General features: G+C 43.8%; 1 protein-coding gene across 1 annotated transcript in view; it reads right to left on the reverse strand.

Annotated features, from left to right (window-relative positions):
• PHACTR3 (phosphatase and actin regulator 3) overlaps positions 1-24995 on the reverse strand; it is a 163495-nt gene that overhangs the window by 35903 nt on the left and 102597 nt on the right. The window contains exons 6-8 of the mRNA XM_077832492.1: positions 22736-23003; positions 20980-21227; positions 12138-12291 (exon numbers count right to left, since the gene is read on the reverse strand). Of these exons, the coding sequence (XP_077688618.1) occupies positions 12138-12291; positions 20980-21227; positions 22736-23003 (670 nt within the window). The remainder of the gene's footprint in view (positions 1-12137; positions 12292-20979; positions 21228-22735; positions 23004-24995) is intronic.

The following is a 24995-nucleotide window of genomic DNA, read 5'->3' on the forward strand; positions in this document are numbered from 1 at the left end:
TGGAAACAGGCTGCCAACACTTTTTTAAAGTGCAGTTAACTAAATGGTGGGTAAAAAATGTCATTTTTCCTTGCAATGGTATGGGGTGTTTCACTTTAATTTGTTTTTCAGAAAGAGGATAATTCTTCTCTTCCTTTAATGGCTGTTATTTTGAAGAAGTCTGGCCACTTTATATGATATACAGGAGCATTCTTATTCGAGAGATATCCTGTCTGATATAAGGCATTTACAGGTTGCTAATGGATTAGCCTTTTCTCTTTGCAACACACTGCTGGCTATTTATACAGAGTAGGTTTTTTCTCGGTACATGACTGCTGTAAAACAAAATATTAACCATTCTAAAATTTCATTTTTTTTAAATTAATAAAACCATACCAAGCAAACCCAGGGCAGCTCAAGATCTGTTAGCTCTTACAGAGAATGGTTTCTAGACTGAGTCACTAGATTGTCTTTTACAGTTTGCATCTTGGCAGAATGATTTTCTTCATTTTGTTTAAGGACAAAAGCAAATCTCACCTCTTTGCAGCATATCAGTTGAGCTAGAACGGATGGACCTCATTGCAATGCAATTTAAGACTCAGATTTTACCAGCATGCTGATTTTGCAAGCTGACATGTTTTCTGGTTGCCTGGATACAGTCGGCTGAAAAGCTGGGTTTTTGCATGGAGTATTGGCTCCAGCCTCAGAAGGCAATGACTCTTTCTCCTCTGGGCAATTCCATCATACAGCCTGACTATAACTGTCTTTTGAAAAATTAAACCATCCTGGAGTCCTTTTAATATGGCACAATTTACACTAAACCACCTACTTGCTGTTTAATACAAGTGCTTCCCTGTCAGATTTCAACATTACAGTTCACTTGGTATTTTTTTTTCATTTCACTAAATAAATCCTTCACAGTGTATTTATAAATCCAGGGATTCCTTTTGACCTCTTGATACATAATATGCATCAGCAAACATACCTCCCAAGAGACACCAAACCTAACTTCTACCTAGCACCAAGGGGTCAAGAGAGAGGTCACTGAAAGGTGAACAATCAATAGAAAATAGCTGTGCCCTGTATTTGACCTAAGCTGCTTTTAAGTAAAGAAAACAAGAAGGCATGATTATACCCAATACAATTTGCCAGGATGGAAAAGTGAATGGAATAAAGCAGATTTAGCTAGAACTACATCAATGATTTGCAAGCCCATACAAACATTTATTAAATATTGTTCTATTTAAAGCAAGAAGTGCCTTGTATTTTTTTTCTGTTCGTTTTCTCTCCAAATTCTTTTTCCTAAATATTTATTTTCTTCTTTCATTCCCCAGCATCCCTAAGGTAACTTCCGTATAGTAGAAACTGTGCTTTTTTGCATTGACCCAGTTTTGCAGCAGGGAAGCCAGAGCCTTGGGGAAATAAGATTCTGTCTTTGAGTCTGCATGAAATGCAATGGTAGAGTCATGATCTGTGTTGCGGAAGGAGGAGATTGTACTACTTACAATATTTATTGATGGCTACCAGTCCTACCAGCTCAGGCTGGGATCTAATCGGATCTCATGAGATGAACAGTTAGTCTTGGCCAATTCTTAGAGAGGAGAACACCAAGGAAACACCATATTTCTGCAGCCAAAAGGGTGGGTGATTCACTCCATGATATCTTGCCCGGTAAATCAGTAATAACATACACCCACTGCGGGAGTAATACATAATTCATGGCTGCCTCTCACTGTATGGGGTACCACAGGTGTCTATACTGTATCTACATCTCAAAATTTCTGCAGCCGCAGGCATGCTGTGGAAGCAGACTGGAGCCATATGCTCCAATAGGAAATTCACAAGGTTAGGCTCTCCCCATCTTTCACCCTTTCACATGGGTGCAGCCTATAAATGTACTGGTGTATGTGGAAGGAGGTTTGAGTTCAGGCTATCGGACACTCCGCAGGCTGGCCTGAGCTGGTGATTCGCTCTTTTAGTGGAGCAATGGAGCAGACCCTCTGTGGAATCTGAGATCACAGTTCTCACCTAGAACTGCCAGTATGCTTCAAAATTAATTAATTAACATATGAAGTGTAGTCCATTAGGGACGCACGCATGCACTTCCGCTTGCAGATTACTAGCATCTGGAGAGCCCAAAGGACAATTTATGTTCACAGGAGATCATCATTATACAGTCAGAGATGGTTTGGGTAATAGAATAGCATTCTGATTGAACTAAAGGGAGTAAGATCTGCTCCTCACAAACGGTTCTCTGCCTCTTAAAAAAGAGAGAAGCTGGTCCGTGTGTGTCATGTATACGTGGAGCCAGAAGAGCAACATACAGTATATTCTTTTCTAATTCATTTGTAGCTTCATCAGATCTGAGAGGAGCCACAAACTGGGGGCTAAGGTGACGTGTCAGTTACATAGCCATGAAACATAGTTGAGCCTTCTCTCTTTTGATCCAGAAGTATTTTTATCCCCATTTAACAGATGGGGGAACAGTGGCAGAGAGTAGGCGACTTCCTCAAAGTCGCTCAGGAAGCCTATGTTGGAGCTGGAAAAGATCTCACCTGGCTTGAGTCCTAGGAAGTTAGGAATATCATGGGCTATTTTGCATCTACAACTATCTTATCTACATAACAAACTATGAGCAAATTAGGCACATCCAGGCATGTGCAATTTTCCATGGGGTCCTGGGCTTGTCTATAGAACTGCTGGTAAATCATTGAAATATGCAAAAGTGCATTTTGGATTCAGTTTATCAGGGTGAGAACCAACATCCCAGCCTTTGCGATCTGATTTATTTGCACAATCTCCGACGTGTTCACTTTCACTGTAGGAATCTAAGTTTCAGGGTTAACTTCGTAACTCTGTTTACTTATGTAAAGTTGTGCTCTTGGTGTGGTGATTGTGTTGTATTAATTATAACACTAGAATACACTGGGCCATATTTACAAAGTAGCCGCTTGAATTATGCCTTCTCAAAATTGCTTGTGCACCTGTTTGCATGTGCAAATGGGTTCATGTGCTAATTCATTGGCCATAAATTAAAATGCTGGTTTGAAAGTGTGCCTTGTCCCTCCTTTTACTGTACTAAATACAAGAGCTAAGGGAGTTTAGAGCTTGCAGAATTATGAGATTGACAGCCCTGGAGAACACACTTCCATTTATCCAGAGAAGCAGTACCAGTTTCAACACTACCCTCCCGTGTTCTAGTGAGACAGCCTCTGAGAATAAGCCAGTCTCCATGAACTTAGACATGCATGCAGCTTTCTTCCTGAAAGGGACTCTGGACACTGCTGGATGGAATCAGGGGTGCTGGAACAATTTGTAGAGTGGGGGTGCTGAGAGCCATTGAACCAACCTGTAAACCTTGCATATGATGGAAACCACTTCAAGCCAGGGGGTGCGGCAGCCCCCACACCTATGGATGGAATATGCTACTGCCTGGTAGTCTACCACCATCGAGCAGAACACAGGTAGAATGTTAACATTTACAGGACATTTACATCTAAATCCTTCAGGTAGCTTTGAAAAATCTCAGTCCTAACTTCCCTCTCCTCATCTCCTTTTCAGGCTCAGTTCTCCATCATGAAAGAGCGACAGTAAAACATAAATAATAACAATAAAGGTTGACAGGCTTTAGAATAATACACGAATAATAAAGGTTGTGTATAAAGCACCAGCCTGCCAAAGCACTTGAGATACTGCACAAACCCTTAATAAAATATAGCAACCAACCAAAACATCATGCAATAAATAAAGCAACCACAAATAAATATCTTCATTAGAAATGCCTGAGTCAGCGCGGAACAAGAAGAAGGGGAGCCTCTATTAATTTACGTGCACTCCTACGGAGTTAAATTGCAGCCCTATAGATAGCTCTTGCTGCCTGGGTGAAAAGCATGAGTTTGCACAGACACCCACGCTGCACTCTCTGACTGATTATTTTTAGCATCAGTGACACGCTTACCTGAAGATAACTTCTACCAAATAAGGACACCCTTTGTCCCATTGTACATAGATAAGGAGCTGTGACAGTAAATCTCAGTGTTTATGCCTCTCTCTCTCTCTCTCTCTCTCTCAAGAGCAAAGCTCAATGCTAAATGTTCCCAACAAAATCACAAACCACCTGAATACCTGTGTGGTTTGAAATCAGTGAAATTCTGTGCAGGCGGGGGCGGAGGGAATCCATCCACCCAGTTCTCTTTGCAGCGAGCCTGGGAATCGGATGAGGCTTCTCAAAAGGCTCACTAAAATCCATTTGAACCTGGGCCGATTTCCAAACAGAGTGCCCAGTTCAAGAAAATATCCCAAGGATGCTTAAAGCACATGTTTAAAGCTAAGCATGTGGGTAAGTTCAGTCTGACATCAGAGCTGTAGTAACTCAGAACCTTGTCTGATTGAAACCAAAGAAAACAGTCACCTGAAGCCTTGATCAAACCCACGTAGCTACACACCTCCCAAATCAAATCTGATGCTTCTGCCAGGGAGAAGCTGGAACACTGATGCTGTGGCCTCACCTTCTCTGCTGTTTCACATTCAAGATGGGATGTAACTTTATAGACCCTGGAAGACTTTGAATGTTTTCCAAACAAACAAAAAGTTATCAGCCATGAAAATAGGCAAGTGGCAGTGTGGAGGTCTAATGTGATGGGGTTTCTCAATTCTCTCGTAGCATGGAGCATGATGCCCCAGGTACATGATAAAAACTTCCTGTATGCACACTGAGGGGAAAATGGAATCCATGTTTCCCAAAGTTTGTCTCTTCAAAAGATCTATGTCTTTGTGCCAGGCGGTGTTGTGGTTTCCTCTCTCAAGTGTCTCCTCAGGTGGTGTGTGCAGTTTTGGGAAAGCAATCACAGCCTTTGTTTGGTGGATAAGCACAATTTGCCAGGGAAATCTCCTCTGGCCCAATTCCATGATTTCATCCTAGCCCCTGTCACAATACAGTTAAGATCAGATAAATTAGGCACTGTGGGCTTGATTCTCAGTGTAAGCTACTGCTATTTTTACTGCCGATGGCATGGTGTAAACATGAGGAGAATTTGGCCCTCTGTGCTTGCTCTTTGTCTTCAGACTCCAAGCTGTTGTTACTGGTTTGTCATCTTTTCACTATTGTGTAGTGCCATGAATGATACAGTGGTACAAACCAACTGGGGGCAAGGGTGAGCAGTTTGTGACAGCTGTCACCTCATGGCTGGATGAGGGGTGTTTTGTGTCACCCCACTCAGAGGCGCACTTCCAGGAACCACAGGACAGCCCGGGAACTACAAAGTTCCTGGCACCACACAGAAATGCATAAGGAAAACTGCCTTCCAGAGTTTGCATTGATGAGAAATGCTCTCAGCATGCCGCAGTGTACCACCACCAGAATTTCCAGATTGGGGCTGCTTAGTGCTAAGCACCCACATATGGAATTTTTGGGGCCAGTGAATATCCATGGCTGTCTGTTTTAATAAGTCCTTATATAGCCTTCAGCACCATACCAGCTGAGCTCCTGTTTCTGCACATCTCTACTGAATACTGCTTAATGCATCATGTCTACTTATGCAAACACCCGAGGAAGCAAAGCGGAACACGAAGTGAAAATTACAAGTATAATTTGTTCTAGGAATTCATGTTTTCATTGAGACATTAAGCAATAAAGGAGTGTTTCTGAGTGTGCCTGTACAAGGCGTACTATGGAAGTAACAGCCACCCTGGCAGTTCGGATATTAACTTTCAAAAGAGTCTCAATAATGTCCTAAATTAATTAAACAGCCTTTCTACGCATTGCTCTTTGTTCTAAAGATCATTTCATCCCTCTGGGTTTCCGCTTAAATCCCTTATAGAATGAAGAAAGTCCATCATACAGAGAGCAGTTATTGCAAATAATCATATTTGCAAATTTTTTTTAACCTCTTGACATAATGGGCTCAATTCATTTAATGCCACTGAGGTCTTATTATCTGCACTCAGAACACATAGTGAAGGCAAACAAGGAATGTCAGGAGCCTGGCTCATCAGAACCGCAGTGGTCTAGCGCACAATAGATTATTACCAGTGTCTATCATGGCCTGAAGCATCAGGGACAGATAAATTAGTAAGAGATGAATAGTACTGAATGAGACAATCTGGGGAAATATGGAATACTGCCATTTGGGGAGGGGCACATTTCCATAGCAACAAGTGGTTGACTTCTTTCAGTGATTCTCAAACTTTTGTACTGGTGACCCCTTTCACATAGCAAGCCTCCGAGTGCGACCCCCCACTTATAAATTAAAAACACTTTTTAATATATTTAACACCATTATAAATGCTGGAGGCAAAGTGGGGTTTGGGGTGAAGGCTGACAGCTCACGACTCCCCGTGTAATAATCTCACAAACCCCTGAGGGGCCCAACCCCCAGTTTGAGAACCTCTGACTTATTTGATTAGAAATAGGGAGAAAGGAGAGAGATAAAATAAATCTAGTAAATAACACAAAGAAAGCAAGTGGTGGATTCTGCCCCCACTTACACTGATGTCAGACAGGAGCAACTTCACTGAAGTCAATGGATTTATACTGGAATAAGAGCAGAATCTGCTTAAGGAGTTTTCAGGATTCGGTACTGATGGAGAATGAGGAGGTCGCCTGATAAGTTGGAGTGAGGAAGGGGTGCTGTGGGTCTGGCTGTGTAACTATTTATCAGTGCAAAAGTTGAGCGTCCACTTTCTCTCCAGCTATTATATCTATCAGTTAGAATTGATCCAGAATCTTTAAATGTTGACATTTTTTTTGGTGAAGCAACGGGACCCGTTTTTCATGAAGAGTTTTCCCATTTTTTGACTAACTGTACAATAATGATTTCATTATGTTCATAAAATATTTAAGTATGGCTCTCCTTCCATCCGGCAGAACATTGTGTCATGTAAAACTAGTGATTTAAAGATAGGACGGAAGTGTAACCCACACACCGCTTGGGTGTGGTGTTCTGTCCCATCTAGTGGCACCGAGTCCACTTAGAGAGAGAGATTAATGAGTTTGCTTTACAGCCTTAGCTAACAGCCAGTTGGCCTTTAGCTCATGCGGGAGAGGCTCATGCACCAAGCTCCACAGGTCCCAGGTTGGATCCCGCCTGCGACAACCGTGGTCTGTCGGTGTTACAGAAGGACTTCGCTAGCTACCCTAGAACTCCTTCAAATCCATGAGGATACAGCTGGTAAACAACAAATCTGGAACATGGCTGCCTGTCTACTGGCTAGTTTATCAAGCTTCAGTCAGCTATTGAACAATGAGTCTCCCGGTTCTATCTCATCTCCTAGGCTATGTCTAGAGCTAGAGCTAGGAGTGTAGACATACTCACACTAGCTCTCATCATGCTAGAGTGCTAAAAATAACAGTGTAGCCGTGGTAACACAGGCAGCAGCAAGCGACCGCATGGCCAAGCCGGCCTGAATACAAACCTGCCTGGACCCCATGGTATGTACTGGGGGCAGCTAACCTGTGCCAACTGCCTGTGCTACTGTGGCTACACTACTGTTTTTAGCGCACTTGCTCAGTGAGAGCTAGCATAGGTATGTCTGTGTGTAAGCAGTGTCAGGATGTGCTCCACCCTGACATCTGGTGGTGAGGTGTGGCAAGTTGTGGAAAAGAACTTCAGAGGCCGATCTCATTTGCATAGGCACACCCACTCTGCCTGGAATGAGGCCATAGCTGCCTAAATGGTCACTTTGGCTGCTGTGGGATCCCCAGTGTCTCTGTTATTGGGGCAGGAAGAATAAATTGTTATTACCCTGATTATGGGAACTGTGCTTGGAACTGTACTTGGCCTTTTGTTATGATGGAGGGACTCACCATCAACTAAGTGGCACTCACTAGGCAAGGGTCATGGGTTCCAAAACTCTGTGAATTGAGAGAGGCTGGGGACAAGTATTAATACTTGGAGGCATGGGCCCCTTGGTTAGGGCCTTACATGTTAATTGCACTTCCTCCTCTCTCCACTGTGGAATATCAGAGCTAATTTTGATTCCATTAGGAGTCTAGTTACAGGCTGCTGAGCTCACTTTGGGCTAACAGTGTACCAGCACTGAGGCTCCCCTACTACAAGCTGAATTCACCAAAGAGCTGAACTCACTAAGAGCTGAAATCACTGAGCGTTGTGTTAAGTAGTGGGGGAGCCTGAAGATATATTGTGGAGCAGTTTGCGGGAGGGCTGGAGTGCCTTGTGGACAGGCTGGTGGAGCAGTTCATAGGACGGCAGGAGCTGCTGGTTGGATGTGGAGCAGTTCGTGGGACGGTGGGAGCTGCTTGTGGGCCGCGGAGCAGAGCTGAGCGAAGGAGTTCGTGGGGCGGCTGGCGGAGTGGAGCGAAGGCCTATGGAGCTGTGGGCGGTCAGCTTCAGATCATGTAAGGTGCCTCTTACCCCCGTCCTATCTCCACCCAGGTTGGGAGGTAAAAAGCTCCGCAGATAAACTTTCGAACTCTGGGGCTGCCCTGACCAGGGACAGAGACTTTTGGGTCATTGGACTTTTGGGACTTTGGGTGATTTGGGGTTGCTGGACTCAAGAACCAAAGGGAAAGGGGCATGCCCCAATTTGCTTGGGGCATGCCCCAATTTTTTTGCTCATGGGTTGTGTTATGAATCCTGTTGGTGATGTTTCCCCAACATATTGCCACATTGTTTCTCTCTGTTATTAAAAGGCTTTTTGCTACACTCAGACTATGTGCTTGCGAGAGGGGAAGTATTGCCTGTTGGAGGCGCCCAGCGAGGGTGGTATATATTTGTCCCAGGTCACTGGGTGGGGGCTCGAGCCGGTTTGCATTGTGTTATTGGAATGGATCCCCTAGATACTGAACCCGGCCCTTGTTGCTGCCAACTCTGATGGGCAGAAGGGTTACATGTGCAAGCTGGGAATAACATCTCTAGACACAGCCTTAGCGTGTAGAGGACAGGTTTGTAATTGGATTGTACATTTGGATTCGTAGTTGAGTAAGTCCCACTCAGCATTTATCATCACAATGCTATCTTTGGAACAGTAGCTGCCGTGCACTGAAATCCATCTACGTGGTGGTCAGATCACACAGAGATTAGCAATTTCCACTGGAACCAGATGCTGGATCCTAAGATAAAGAGAGTTCCTTAAATCTGAGAACTCACTAGTGGGTTCCACATCTATAAACTGAGGGCTTAAATTCAGCCGGAGTTGTCCAGAGCAGAGGTCAGGTAAATATTTTCCAACCCTCTGTAGTTTTTATAGCATGGCGGGGAGGGGGCAGATCCGGGAAATGTTCTATAAGAATTTAAGCCCTGTATAAGCTTCATTGACCACCATTGAGATTTTCAAAGCCAACTAAGGGATTTAGCCACACTCTCCCATTGAAATGGATTTAGGGTATTTGAAAATCTCAACTTGGGTTTGTACTGCATAGGCATCTCCACCACCTTAACTAAACTTACAAACTCCTGTCCAAGTATGCACTGAGTTTAGTGTAAAACATGGCATGGACTTTTGGGGAGAAGTCAGTTTTTTCTGTGGCTCTCCCCAAAGTGAGTCAGACATTCAGAGGGGATATCCCCAGGACACTACTTATTTCTGTATTTTCAAAATGGGCTTATCTTTGACATGTGCGCGGCTTTCATCATGAAAATATCTTCCCATGATTTATCTGCTGGCCGAGCTTGTTTGCATCGTCATACTCTATTCTGGTTGATGAACAAAGAGCAAGCTGTCCCAGTGCTCATATCTGCTCAGAAATTATGCAGGGGACTAGCTCCGATCTGTTTTGCATGGCAGGCTATTCTAGCAATCTCTGCACCTTCTGTTTCATGAGTGGCACTCAGCCTGCTGAGTTCTGGAAATAAGGAGGAGGTAAATGAAAGCATGTCTTCAGTTACACTAAATGAGCATGCCCTTTTAGCCATCTGTAGACATTACCTACCAGATTAATAACTTACATCATAGACTGCTCCTCATCAGCTGTCTGTCTTCTTTATATCTGTACACCAAACCTTGCCCTCCACAACTTCCAGTCATGATCATGCATTATGCTCCTCTGGTAGGCATTTATGTTGTAAGTCCTTATATTGACACTAAATTTCAGGCATAATTTCTTAACCTTATTTTCCTTTTCCACCACAAAGTGGCTAAATGGTACCCACAAAGAAAGGGGAATGGCCTGTAGCCATCCTATGTTGTGCTGAGATTCTGCTAGCTCTCACAAGCAAACTAGGGTTAGGCTGAGCTGGTAGTTAGACAGGAGACCTCCAAGGAGCACCCAACTGTTGCAGCAGGAAGAGATGTTGGAGATTCACTAGATGACACCCTTCACGCTTTGGTGAAGACTGTACAAATGTCCCAGTCTAGCATCGGGAGGCACTTTTCCAAGTGTTTCAGATGAGTTGTAAAATCAGGCTCCTGACCTCCTACTACAGATCACATCGTAATTTTGCAGAAGCCTATAAGACTGTTAAGCCCAGTAGCTTGGCCAAATTGCAACTCAGGGACTTCTGCCTGCCTAAAATGCACCTACGCTTCCAACAGCTCAGGAAGGCAAATGGACATTTCACATGTGCAGGCCCATATATTCTTCACTTTCTGTCCTAAGCTGTTGTCAGGACAGTTATATATAGTGGAACGTCCCCCATGATCCACTCCCAAAGATGGCTTCACATCTTGGCGCTAACGTGGTCAGGGCTTTGGAGCAGAGCCCAGAGCTGGAGCGCGGAGCTGCAGGTTTTTGCCTGGAGCTGGAGTGGAGCCGGAGCACAGCTCCAAAGCCCTGAACGTGGTGATTGTCAACCATCACATTGTTCACTCTACCTGCATGTTAAATCCATTGTCTGTGTTTCACTCTGTGTTTGTGCAGTGCCCAGTACAATATGGTCCCATTATCTGTTGGCTTCTAAGCGCTACCATAATACAAATATTAAACAAAGATAAGAAACAAAGACAAAGTAAAATGAATCCTCTCTATCCATTATCAGCATCCTGGGGTACTATGAAGCTTAACTAACATTTGTAAAGTACTTTGAGATATTTTATTCTTAATGTTCAAACACTGGTCTTTTTTTAGCTGAGATTGCCAGCAGAGGGGCCAAACATGATGGTGTGTTTTATGGTGTAGACACCATTAGGAATTGCACTCTGATCTATCAACCTCATTCCCAACCCTCTAAAACAAAAGTTTATTAAAGGTACAGACTGAAGAGCTGGCCCAGTTCTTGCTTGAATAACAGCAACTGTTTCTTGAAAAAGCAAATTCCAATTATTAATATTTAAAAAGCCTCCAGCATGAACTCCTGTTCCGCTTTCACAGTTGGATTTCAACCATTTTGGCAGCCATTCAGAACAGCCTATTCTAGCGTGGGAGTGTACAGCACAGATTATTTAACAATCCAATTTGTCACAACTAAAACATTCAGGTTTGCAAATTATCTACATTTAGCTATTTTTTTTTTTAAACCAATGCAATTTGAATCTAATGGGTTCTGTAAATCTTTGCTTACACTATCTAACTGCAATACAAATTTCTCCTATACAGCTGAGCCCTCATGCCCTGCCTGGTTAAGTGTTTTTAAGCCATTTACTCAAAAAAAACCCCAACCAACCAAACAAAAAAACACAGGACTTTCCTATCCTTGCAATTAGCCCAGATTTCAGTCATCTGTGGAGCTGCACCTCTGCAAATCTCTAGCCCTGGCAAAGAAAGCCCTGCTGAAGCTGACCCTTACTTGGAACAGGGTCAGTTAACCCCCACCAGTGCACATTGCAGCTTTCACTGCCTATAATGGGGGTTTGCAGATACTTGCCTTTATCCTCGATTGCAGCCATCAGTGTATGGACAAAGCTGAAAAGTTTGGTGGTTAATTGAAAGATAGGAACTAGAACAATCAATTGACTTCAATGAGAGGTGCAAGCATAAATTCCAGGCCTAGGATCTAAATCACTGCACTGAGTTTTGCTTTTTATTTTAGGCTGGAATAGCCTGATTCAAGGAGGAGATCAAGTGACCAGCCCACAACACGAAGTGTGTGAGCTCAGAGATCAAAAGCAAAGCATGGCCCTGAAGCCAAGGCTGCTGTTGATGATGTCCTTTTCTGCATGACTCTCCATAGGAAATGGGCTATGGGACAAATGTATAGTGAGGTGAGGTACAGAAGAGACTTCACTATAAAGACTGTCTCCTTCCGTCTCTTAAACTGACTTACTTTGAGAGTTTCATTTCAATTTGCTGCCGGATTTCCTGTCGTTCCTCATCCGTCCTCCTTGGGAAAATGTTCCTGTCTTCCAGTTCCTGCTTGCTTGGCCTGTTCCGTAGCTTTACTGCCAGCAGCTCTTTCTTGCATTTTCTTGGTAAGGTACCTGGGACACGCATTGAAATGAAAAAATGTCAGAAGGAGAGCTTGGAATTCCTGCCTATTTATTTATTTATTTATTTTTATTTTATTTATAAGATCAGAAATGGGCTAGGAAGGAGTGGGCACCGGAGGATCAAACCTAAGGTACGGCTGTGAAATCTGCACATGTATGGGACAGGCAGCTTTGTACTTATTAATAAAAGTGGTGCTAGGGCTGAGATTGTCCACACAGCTGTGGATAATGGCCCATTCGGAAATGCTTGAAATTATCATCTCATTTGTACTGTTGTAGACCAAGATAATGCTCTCAGAGAGCTATGACTCTTGGTAACTATCAGCTGAGGCAAGGTTCAAACCACTAATCTAGGAGTCAAAGGGGGTGCACATCAGCAGTCCTCTGAGCCATCTCATGTCCCAAAGCAAAGCTACATCCTGGAGCACTTTGTAGTAGGACTAGGCAGTTCAGGGGAATGGCTGGCATGGAGATCCTTTCCCCTCTGGGTTACCAGCTTAAATCCAGGCCGGTTGGTAGTTGCTGAAAGGTGTACTACAGATGGTCTCAACCCAGCGGTTAGCTGACAGAGTATAACAAACAATAGCACTCATTGGCACCCTTGCGAACAGTTTAGCAAAGAAGGCAAGGAATGAATTGGCTTTGCAGACTGCACTTTAGTCTTACCCTTGTATGATATCTCCACAACAGGGTTTTAAGGTGCAGCTGGTGAGGAGATGTGGGACACATTTGCTGATGTTTCCTATGCCATTCTGTGGACAGCAGAGGAATTTGGAAAAATGCTGAGCTTTATTCCCCCTTGAAATCAATGGGAGTTTTACCCTTTGGTTCAGTGTAAAGAGAATCAGACTGACGCTGAACACTTTTGAAAATCCCATTCTTAATGTCCAGGACTGACAGTCCAGCACGGATAACTTTAAGTTAGCCTCTCACACATGCAATAGTTCCAAGTTAAGTGTGGTTATTATAGATGCCGTTGGCCCAAATTTGCAGGCTTCTGAATATGCGCATTAAACCTTTTTGAACATTGCCCTCCATTTTGAACAAACACAAGTCAAAAGATGGAGAACCAGGAATAGGCAGCCTGTAGAGTACATATGGGTCACAAGATATGAGCCATTATTGACAAATCTACCCCATTAAGTTGTCTTAGTGCCACGGTAAAATTTTGTTTGGCATGGTGTACATACAATTGCAACCCTGTATTCAGGGTTTCCCCTATGGAGAGACTTCAAGGAATGAAATAAAGGGTCAGATTTTCAGAATGATGTGTGCAATGGTGGTAATTTGCTAAGATATTTTGGCAGTGGGAGGTATGCATATTTCTCACAATCGCATGATCTACTGTGGTAACTGCAAAACATGCAAATGCAGGAAAATCTGGCCTGAAATATTGTTGGTGATGTTTACAAGAGGAATTCCCATAAGGAAAAGTGCAGCAACTGTTCTGAGTAGTATTTCGCTGCTCTTGAGTGTATTGGCTGTCCTCTCTTCTGAGGCCGTCCTCTCCAACGGCATTTGAAATAACCTTTCCCTCTGAGAGAACGCTATGGGGTCAAATGCATCTTTGGAGTAACTCCATGACTTCAGTGGGCTCAGTGAAGGGTTGAAATTGGCTCCTTCACTGATTAAGCCATTTTGCAATGCTAACTGGAAGGTATATGGTAATAAGGTTTCTAAATTTAAACGGCTTACAGAGTGGAAAACCCAACATCTTTCACTGTACTTTTTTTTTTTTTAACCGACAGTAAAATGTAGAATGAGAGTCATAGATGGGAAATCCCCAGGTTGCTTGAGGTTGAGTTGCTAGAAGAAAAGCACAGCAGTCTCTGTCTGGCTCACCCATTTCATTGGTTTGAGTTAGAGCTTCTCTTTTCTGAATCTCTTTCTATAATGAGCAATCCTGTAACAAGTTTACTGTAACATGTGGCCGTTATACCGCATAGCTTCCTTGTATAAAGTCATAGAAATGTAGGACTGGAAGGGACCTTGAGAGGTCGTATAGTCCATCCCCCTGAGCTGAGGCAGGACCAAGTAAACCTAGACCATCCCTGGCAGGTGTTTGTCAACTCATTCCTAAAAACCTCTAGTGACAGGTGTTGCAGTTTCAGGGTAACTGATCTGTAACCCCCTCTCCAAGGTCCACTCCAGGAGTTCCCAGTGAGGTCTCAGGTCTTCTGCCATCACCTGTATCTGGGTAGGAGCCCTTGTCCCGCTGGGGGTTTTAAGTCTGCTCCTTGCCTTACGCTATAATATCTCCAGCCAACCAATCTGCCTCAAGGCCTGTACCTGGGCTGTGCTTTCTCTCCAAGGGCTATGCACAGACCATTGCCCGCAGTGTACAAGTTTCTACACATCTGTTTCTAAGCAAGCACATTTATTCTTAAGGTAAAAGCATTACAGATAAAACCTATTTTAAAAATACCAATAAAAGAACCTACCCACAAGTGAAAAGCTTAACAGATATGATACCCCCCCACACACACACACACCAACTCCAACCAAGAGCATTGGTAGGTGTCAGTTTTTCAAACTCACAATTGGGTTTGCCCCCTTGTTATCAAGTTTATGTCAGGTTTTTAGATCATCAACCAGACTCAGACTGAACAATTCATACAGTGAAAGAGGTTTTCCCAATATCTAACCTAAATCTCCCTTGCTGTAGATTTAGGCCAATACATTTTGTCCTACTTTTAGTGAACATGGAGAACAATTGATCACCATCCTATTTATAATAGCCCTTAACATATTTGAAGACTGTTATCAGGTCTTCCCTCAGTCTTCTTTTCTCAAGACTAAACATGCCCTGTTTCTGTAATCTTTCCTCATCTGTCAGATTTTCTAAACCTTTTATCGTTTTTATTGCTCTTTTCTGGACTTTCTCCATTTTATCCATATTTTTCTTAAAGTGCAGTGCCCAAAACTGGACAGAAAACTTTTGCTGAAGTCTTACCAATGCTCAGCAGAGCAGGACAATTACCTTCCATGTCTTCCATTTGACATGCTTGTTAATACACTCATTAAGTATAGTTAATGTCCTACCCAGAAGTTAAGTTAGATGGGAGTTTTGAGTGCCCAGTCAGTGTGGAATAGTCCCCTTAAGACAGAAGGTGAACTGCTGTCTGGCTACACAAGAAGTACAGATAAATTTGTGTATCTACTTGTCTTGGAGTATTCTACTGAATTTATAGTGAGCGGTAAAAATCATAAGGGAGCCTGTTTATTTTAAAACTTGATCTCTCCTTCAGTCCTTTTAAAGAAGACTGAAGTTAGATTTTTAGGTCGTTTTTGTCTGGCATTAGAGGTGTGAATAAAGGCTGTTTTGTAAAAGGGTGCTGTACAGGTTGGCATGCCCCAGTAAATCTGCTACCTGTAAATAATAGGTTCACCTTTAGGATGTCTCTTTTAGGACACTACTCACTTGCTGATCTCCAAGTGCTTTATAAAGGAGGGTCAACAGCATTATCCCTGGCATACAGGTAGGGAAACTGAGGAAGAGCAGGTGAGTGACTTGCCTAAAATCACACCATGAGTCCCTGACAGCTGCAAAATTAGAGCTTTCTGAAACTGTGCTCAAACCAACCCTCCCCAACCGGAATCTGACTGCAGACACACTATAATAATACACTGACTCTTTCACTCAAAGTAATCTCAAAGTGCTTTGCAAATATAAATTAATGAATCCTCACAGCACACATGTGCAATGTTAAGTATTTGTTTAACTATTTTAAACCTGGTAAAATGAGGCCCAAAGTGGCAAAGTCAGTTGCCTGAAGTCACACAAGTGTCCAAACTGGAAACATGCCTCCTGCATGACATGCTCTGGTTACTAAACCAAACCCTTTGGGCTCTGTCATGGCTTTTTGAGCACAGCCATGGTGCGGGTGGATGCAGAGGGCCACGGCACCACGTGGAGCATTCTATCTACACACCATGTGCACAGGCAGAGTTACATCCGGCAGCAGTGGGAGCAGATCTAACACCCATTCTGCAGGTGCAGTATCATTCCCCCCGACCAGTGGCTGATGTGGTAGCTGGTGCAGAAAGTAGAACAATAACCCCTTCCCATGATCTTTGGGGTGTATACAACTGTGGGCAGTGCTGTAACTCGCACCATCCTGATGCTGTTCCCTTACAGGTAGGATCAGGGCTCTTTTGGTGCTTTTCCCCCATCTCATGAGGTCATTCAGGACTAGCTGAAATCTCTCTCTATACAGTTAAAGACTTGGATCCCTTTGTAAAGAGTCAGGCTTTAAGGTCAATGGGATTGCATCATTTCACACCAGCTGAGGATCTGGCCCATAGCCCTGTATTCTAAGATGCAAACGAACACACTAGCAATGTCTAATTAAATAAATATATGACACACATCTTCAATGGTAGAATAAACACTTTTATTTGTGTTACAGGAGGACTGCATGGTCTGTGTTAGACAAAGTAATGTACAAGAATTTACACCAAACTCAGCGAACTTCTTATAATCAGGGACAATAGATATTCCCTGGGAGATGTGGAAAAATGTTATCTGGAGATTTGTTTGTTTGTTTTTTTAAAAAGAGAATTTTAACTTAAATGCAGGGAAATCCTGCAAAAGATTTATCTTTTATTTTCTCTTCTACCTTATCTCTTTGTGTTTTATTACTTGCTAACATAAGATACAACAGAGACAAGGTGGGTGAGGTAATATCTTTGATTAGATCAAAAAACAAAAGATATTACCTCACCAATCTTGTCTCTCTAAAATCCGGGGACCAACATGGCTACAATAATACTTCAATAAGATACCAGAGTCAGCAGCAGAGCTAGGATCAGAACCCAATAATCCTGACTCTGAGTTCTATACTTATCATTAGATACATTTCCTTTTTAAATTCCTTCTCAATCTGCTACACTACACTGCTACACTGATTACTTTTGCAGTGGGCTCTCTCTAAGCCTGTCCTGTTCCAATCTACTGAAACTCATTTAAAATAGAATGTGGTCCTGCTGAACTGGCCAATACTATACAAACTTGATTGAAATATGATTTCTCCAAACATCAGAGAGCCGCAGTGGCTCAGCTCAATAAAACAATTGGCCTGGATAATAATAATTGTTCCCATAATATTTTGCTAAGAGGTCATATGGTTCAGATAAGCACAGAGCAGTGCTTCCAAGAGAAAATTTAATCTATGACCTAACTTCATAAATGAAGGAGTAAATAAATTACCCCTTCCAAAACCTCCCAAAGGGAGACACATTTTTGTGTGTTGTAGGCATACCAGAGCTGTAGAGAGTTCAACAATGTAATACAGTACAGACACAACTTGGAAGATGGGTAGAATGAATTCACTGAGTTGTCAGAGATTCACTAATACATCTTCAGGGGAGCTGGGGTTCAGTTCTTCAGATCACAGCCTATGGACACATGTCCCTCCAAGATAGGTCGGCTACTCATTGCCAAATAGCCTCCTATACTGCATACTCCTATACTGCATTTTTTCCAGAATGGGGCATTTCCAAAAGTGATATGTCAGCACCAGTCTCTCTGAAATCCTCATTCACTGCTGGTGCGATGCCCCTTCTGGAAGCTCTGCCATTCAGGTGAGATGGTACAAAGTGGTGTGGGCAGAACTGAAAGGACAGAGCCTATTGAATTATCTATAACAGGTTTCAGAGTAGCAGCCGTGTTAGTCTGTATTCGCAAAAAGAAAAGGAGGACTTGTGGCACCCTAGAGACAAACAAATTTATTTGAGCATAAGCTTTCGTGAGCTACAGCTCACTTCATCAGATGCATTCGGTGGAAAATACAGTGGGGAGATTTATATACACAGAGAACATGAAACAATGGGTGTTACCATACACACTGTAACGAGAGTGATCAGGTAAGGAGAGCAGAGGGAAAAAGACCTTTTGTAGTGATAATCAAGGTGGGCCATTTCCAGCAGTTGACAAGAACGTCTGAGGAACAGCAGGAGGGGTGGGGGTGGAGGTGGAGTGGAATAGTTTTACTTTGTGTAATGACCCATCCACTCCCAGTCTTTATTCAAGCCTAAGTTAATTGTATCCAGTTTGCAAATTAATTCCAATTCAGCAGTCTCTCATTGGAGTCTGTTTTTGAAGTTTTTTTTGATGAAGAATTGCCACTTTTAGGTCTGTAATCGAGTGACCAAAGAGATTGAAGTGTTCTCTGACTGGTTTATGAATGTTATAATTCTTGACATCTGATTTGTGTCCATTTATTCTTTTACGTAGAGACTGTCCAGTTTGACCAATGTACATGGCAGAGGGGCATCGCTGGCACATGATGGCATATATCACATTGGTAGATGTGCAGGTGAACGAGCCTCTGATAGTGTGGCTGATGTGATTAGGCCCTATGATGGTGTCCCCTGAATAGATATACGGACACAGTTGGCAATGGGCTTTGTTGCAAGGATAGGTTCCTGGGTTAGTGGTTCTGTTGTGTGGTGTGTGGTTGCTTAAGTTTGCGGGCTGTCTGTAAGCAAGGACTGGCCTGTCTCCCAAGATCTGTGAGAGTGATGGGTCGTCCTTCAGGATAGGTTGTAGATCCTTGATGATGCATTGGAGAGGTTTTAATTGGGGGCTGAAGGTGATGGCTAGTGGCGTTCTGTTATTTTCTTTGTTGGGCCTGTCCTGTAGTAGGTAACTTCTGGATACTCTTCTGGCTCTGTTAATCTGTTTCTTCACTTCAGCAGGTGGGTATTGTAGTTGTAAGAATGCTTGATAGAGATCTTGTAGGTGTTTGTCTCTGTCTGAGGGGTTGGAGCAGATGCAGTTGTATCGTAGAGCTTGGCTGTAGAGAATGGATCATGTGGTGTTGTCTGCATGAAAGCTGGAGGCATGTAGGTAGGCATAGCAGTCAGTAGGTTTCCGGTATAGGGTGGTGTTTATGTGACCATCGCTTATTAGCACCGTAGTGTCCAGGAAGTGGATCTCTTGTGTGGACTGGTCCAGGCTGAGGTTGATGGTGGGATGGAAATTGTTGAAATCATGGTGGAATTCCTCAAGGGCTTCTCTTCCATGGGTCCAGATGACGAAGATGTCATCAATGTAGTGCAAGTAGAGTAGGGGCTTTAGGGGACAAGAGCTGAGGAAGCGTTGTTCCAAGTCAGCCATAAAAATGTTGGCATATTGTGGGGCCATGTGGGTACCCATAGCAGTGCCGCTGATTTGAAGGTATACATTGTCCTCAAATGTGAAATAGTTATGGGTGAGGACAAAGTTCAGCCACCAGGTTTGCCGTGACATTCTCGGGGATAGTGTTCTTGACAGCTTGTAGTCCATCTTTGTGTGGAATGTTGGTGTAGAGGGCTTCTACATCCATGGTGGCTAGGATGGTGTTTTCTGGAAGATCACCGATGGATTGTACTTTCCTCAGGAAGTCAGTGGTGTCTCAAAGATAGCTGGGAGTGCTGGTAGCATAGGGCCTGAGGAGGGAGTCTACATAGCCAAACAATCCTGCTGTCAGGGTGCCAATGCCTGAGATGATGGGGCGTCCAGGATTTCCAGGTTTATGGATCTTGGGTAGCAGATAGAATACCCCTGGTCGGAGTTCCAGGGGTGTGTCTGTGCGGATTTGTTCTTGTGCTTTTTCAGGGAGTTTCTTAAGCAAATGCTGTAGTTTCTTTTGGTAACCCTCAGTGGGATCAGAGGGTAATGGCTTGTAGAAAGTGGTGTTGGAGAGCTGCCTAGCAGCCTCTTGTTCATATTCCGACCTATTCATGATGATGACAGCACTTCCTTTGTCAGCCTTTTTGATTATGATGTCAGCGTTGTTTCTGAGGCTATGGATGGCATTGTGTTCTACATGGCTGAGGTTATGGGGCAAGTGATGCTGCTTTTCCACAATTTCAGCCCGTGCATGTCAGCAGAAGCACTCTATGTAGAAGTCCAGTCTGTTGTTTCCAACGAGAGACTGCTGAATTGGAATTAATTTGCAATTAATTTAGGCTTGAATAAAGACTGGGAGTGGATGGGTCATTACACAAAGTAAAACTATTTCCCCATGTTTATTTCTCCCCCCACCCCCACCCCTCCCGCTGTTCCTCAGACGTTCTTGTCAACTGCTGGAAATGGCCCACCTTGATTATCACTACAAAAGGTCTTTTTCCCTCTGCTCTCCTTACCTGATCACTCTCATTACAGTGTGTATGGTAACACCCATTGTTTCTTGTTCTCTGTGTATATAAATCTCCCCACTGTATTTTCCACAGTATGCATCCGATGAAGTGAGCTGTAGCTCACGAAAGCTTATGCTCAAATAAATTTGTTAGTCTCTAAGGTGCCACAAGTCCTCCTTTTCTTTTTTTTTTTTTTAATTATCTATGTAACTCTAAATGCCATTTTTGGTGTGCTGTAGTTACCAAGACAGACATGAGCACAAACCGCATCGTTCAGGCATAACTTTAGCACTATCTATTCACTGAGAATCCATGCACAAAAAATGTGCCATAACAGTGCATTTTCACACTCGTACACTGATGTATTTTGACAGGTTTCAGAGTAGCAGCCGTGTTAGTCTGTATCTGCAAGAAGGACAGGAGGACTTGTGGCACCTTAGAGACTAACAAATTTATTAGAGCATAAGCTTTCGTGGGCTACAGCCCACTTCATGGACCATTCCTGTCTACTGAAGTGGTATATTTTCAAAAGGATATTAAATTAACTTTCCTTACCAGAAATGATGGAGTCATTCAACACCTCTTCATCCTGATAGAAAACCAAGTTGTCCTTGAGTTCTGAGTTCATGATCAGGTTTTCTTTGTTTTCATCTGACTCTTTGACTGAGTTCCGCTTGTGCTCCGGCTCATTACTGTGGCTCAGTGCATTCTCCTTTTCTTTGTTGCCCTCAATGCTAGATGTTCTGGATGGACGGACATCCACTCTTTTTTTGGGAGACCCTTTGCTTTCTCTGCCATGAAAGCTGTGGATGGAAGGCACACAATTGGGTTGTCAGACAGGTCCATTTTAAAGCCATAGTAAAAACCTGCATTAGATGAACACAGGCATCATGTCCTCAGTGTGATGTAAGGGACATCATTGGACTACATTCTCAGAATCGCCTGAGAATGTCTGGGGCTATTCCACTATTCAATCGGTGTCACAAGAATACGGTACAGGAGGGGAATAATTAATGTGTTTTTTTATTATAGTTGTGTGCTGTACCATGCTGACCTTTTGAAAGAACACAGCATGTGCTTCTAATGTAAAACATGCATTGTATGAAGAATTGCCCTTCTAAAAGTTTGTGATCCTGACAAGGATTTAACAGGGCCTGGAAAGGGCCATTTCCTGTGAGAAAGATTGTTGTGGCATTGAGAAATGTTACCAACCATATAGCTTAGGAATTACCTTTGTCTTTCTCTACTGCTGCAGTGGAGGGTTTCTAATGAAAACCAGACAATGTACCCAACACACTCCTATGTAGCCATGTGTATTGCAAAACAAGGCACCGTATATGCTCATATAGAAGCCAAGAGTCACTAAAGTAATAATACTGAGCACTTGTATAGCATCTTCACAGGGCTACAGTAAGCAGTAACCAGTTAATCTTCTGGGGTAGGTTATTCTTCAATTCACTTTGCAGATGGGGAAACCGACCCCTTTCCTTGTGTTGGTTCAGGTCTTTAATTGGGAAGAGGATCATCTCATTGGTAGATCTGTTTATGCTTATAAAGTTATAGCATCAATTAATAAAGGGGACAGACAGAAGAGATCAGGAGGACTTGGGGGGAGCACAGCAGAGGAACAATTCAGAGAAGCCATGGGCTGACAGCAAAGCTATGATCTGGAAAACTTCAGGAGGCAAGAGAAGGCCATGGCTATTTCTAGCAAAATCAGGTAATTTTTCAGATCTGGTAATTTTGCACACCAGTGATCAGAACTGGCCATTTGCGGGTGCAATTGCCTGGTTTGTGCATGCAACCTTGGGATTTTGCCTGCAGAGTAGTCATGCGTCGTTGTGCAGTTTTGAACATTTGACCTCACATCAGTTCCTCTCCAACAGGATGAAAGTGGTGTGTGTGTGGTCTGAAAGGGTGCAGTTCTTTCAGGAGGACTTCACTATCTAAATTACTAAATTTTGATATCCTGCTTCTGTGGTGAGCCACCTCTTAGGCTGGGGCTGAGGATTAGCAAATGATTCCACCTCTTTGATCTCTTATTTCCATGTTGCAGTAGCTTCCCTGTCATAAAAGTAGCGTATTATAAAGTAACAGCTGACACGTCCATTTTAACCAGGGATCGCTGCCCGAAATAGAGCCACCAAGCAGTGTCCAGACAGAACCAACCTGATTTTAATCAGACTAAACGGGTGGAGTGTTAACGACAGGCAAAAATATTTTCTGACCGGGAATTTGTATTATGAAAAATACTTTCATTGAAAGGATACTGTTTCCTGGTATTCACTGTGCCTCTATGTGCTATACTTACCTATCCTGCCGATGTTTAGTGGCCAGAGCCCTGTGGAGCTCCTCAATGACTCTGCTGGGAGGTAAAGGCAGGTGGACAGCAGCTGGATGAGGGGAACCAGTTGGTGTTGGTAGCTGGCCTCTGACATGGGGATCGGAACCTTTCTGGCCTGGTGTATGGAAGAGGGCAGCTTGTCCTGAGATTTGGGAGGAACCAACAATGACATAATTCTTCAGGATAGTGGAAGGAGGGGATTTCCCTGCTGGCTCATCTACTTCACATCCTGCTGCTGAAAATAAAGTGATAAAAAGTCACACTGAGCCTCGGTTGAGGTTGATTCTACATGCTGGACAGGTAAAAATGGTATCGTTGTTGTGCCATTGCAAAGTGGGAATGTGGCTTGTGCGGTGAGACTTATATACTCAAACAATCTGAAGCCAAAGGACAGATGCTGCAAAGATTTAGCCTGGAAAAATGAATAATCTCCCCTCTCCCAACTGGATTCTTCTTTCTTTCTGCCCAAACTCACCAATCCATGCCTGACTCCCAACCTAAGTTCCCTCGAAGCTGTGCGGCCATGCAGTAGGCTATAAAGGGCCACGCAGGCAGGGAGAAGTGCCCCTACCCCGGTCCAGCCTGGCCCAGCCCAACCCCACAGGAGTTGCCATGGTGGCGGAGAGGCACCCCTCCCACAGCCGGAGCTGCCATGGCCAGGAGCCTCTCCCTCGGCCCCGAGCTGCTGCGGCAAAAGAGGGTTGGGGAGAGTCGTCTCTCCCCGCCACAGCCCCGGGGCAGCCTGAATTCCTGGCCCCACCCCAGAGCTCACATCCCCAGCCGGAGTCCTCACACCCCAGCCCTGAACCCCCTTCTGCAACCCGAACCCCTTATCCCTGGCACCACCCCAGAGCCTTCACCCCCAGCCAGAGCCCTCACCTCCTACACCCAACCCTCTGCTCCAGTCCTGAGCCCCCTCTCGCACCCAGAACCCCTTGGTCCCACCCCTGCCACACACCACCTCCATATTGGTGCACATAACAAAATTCATTCCGCTCTTGGACATAAAAATTAGAGGGAACACTACTCCCAAACCCCCTCTCCCTGATTCCTAATAAACCCTGATGGCTACCAGCCAGGCTTTCCAATCTTGCACTTTCTCTGCTGAGCTCTAGATGATTGATTTAAATTTACACAATCTGGTCTTCGCTGAGGTCAAAATGTGCCAAAATCCATTCTCTGCTCTTCTCCCCGTACCCCATAATGGACCCCAGCCTCTCACCCCATATAGGGAAACACCAGAGCTTGTGAGATATGGTGATATTAGCTAGTTCAGCCAAACTTGCCAGAGCTGATGTGTTCCAAAAGCATTTCAGGTAAGAACCAAGTGGGGTTGAGTACCAAGGAGTGGGAAGAGGAGTGGGGGGGATGTTTAACTGATGCTTTTTGTACCCAAAACTGAGATAACTTTTTTTGAAGCCACTTAGGGGATTTGGATTGATTTTTAGTGGGAATTGGGCATCCAAACCCCTAATGCAGCTTGGAAATCTTACACTAAAATCTTTATAGCCGGTCTCCTTTTAAATTCTGGGCTGAAGTGATTGTTCTCTTTTCTGAACAGCCCGTCCCTGACGTTCTCCTCTCCAATTCCATCCCATCACTCATATCTATCGCCCCAGTGCAACAAACACCTGCCTCTTCTATTGCTGTGCCTCTGATATTCCCCTCCCCCCCCCCCCCCGGTTAAGACTGCATGAGGGGTGCTGGGGTAATAGCCTTGTTTGAGAGAGATGTTGCTTCACTTTTTCTCTTCTGCAGTTCTCTTATTCTTTTCATTGCACTTTGCTGGCCACATATCTGTACGGGGTTGTGGTACTTTCTACACTGGAGACACACCAGTGCAGGAGATCTTTTTGGTTGGATTGTGTAGAAGGCTATTCCTTTTCTCTCGTTGCCACCTAGTGTTGATAATAAGAATTTAAACTGACACATACCCTTTTTCATTGCAGTGGTAGCTACGTTGGTTCCAGGATGTTAGAGACACAAGCTGGGTGAGGTAATATCTTTTATGAGACCAACTTCTGCTGGTGAAAGAGAGACCCTCCAAACTGCACAGAGCTCTTCTTCAGGTATGATCTGTGTAGCTTGAAAGCTTGTCTCCTTCACCCACAGAAGCTGATCCAATAATAGATATTACCTCCCAACCTTGTCTTTCTACAGGCCCTCCTTACCATTCTAATTTTCTGTGAGGTAAATTCTGTTGCCCTTATCCAGCCAAAACTCCCAC

Source organism: Eretmochelys imbricata, chromosome 13 (genome assembly GCF_965152235.1).
Source record: "Eretmochelys imbricata isolate rEreImb1 chromosome 13, rEreImb1.hap1, whole genome shotgun sequence".
In the NCBI taxonomy this organism is placed as follows: Eukaryota; Metazoa; Chordata; order Testudines; family Cheloniidae; genus Eretmochelys; species Eretmochelys imbricata.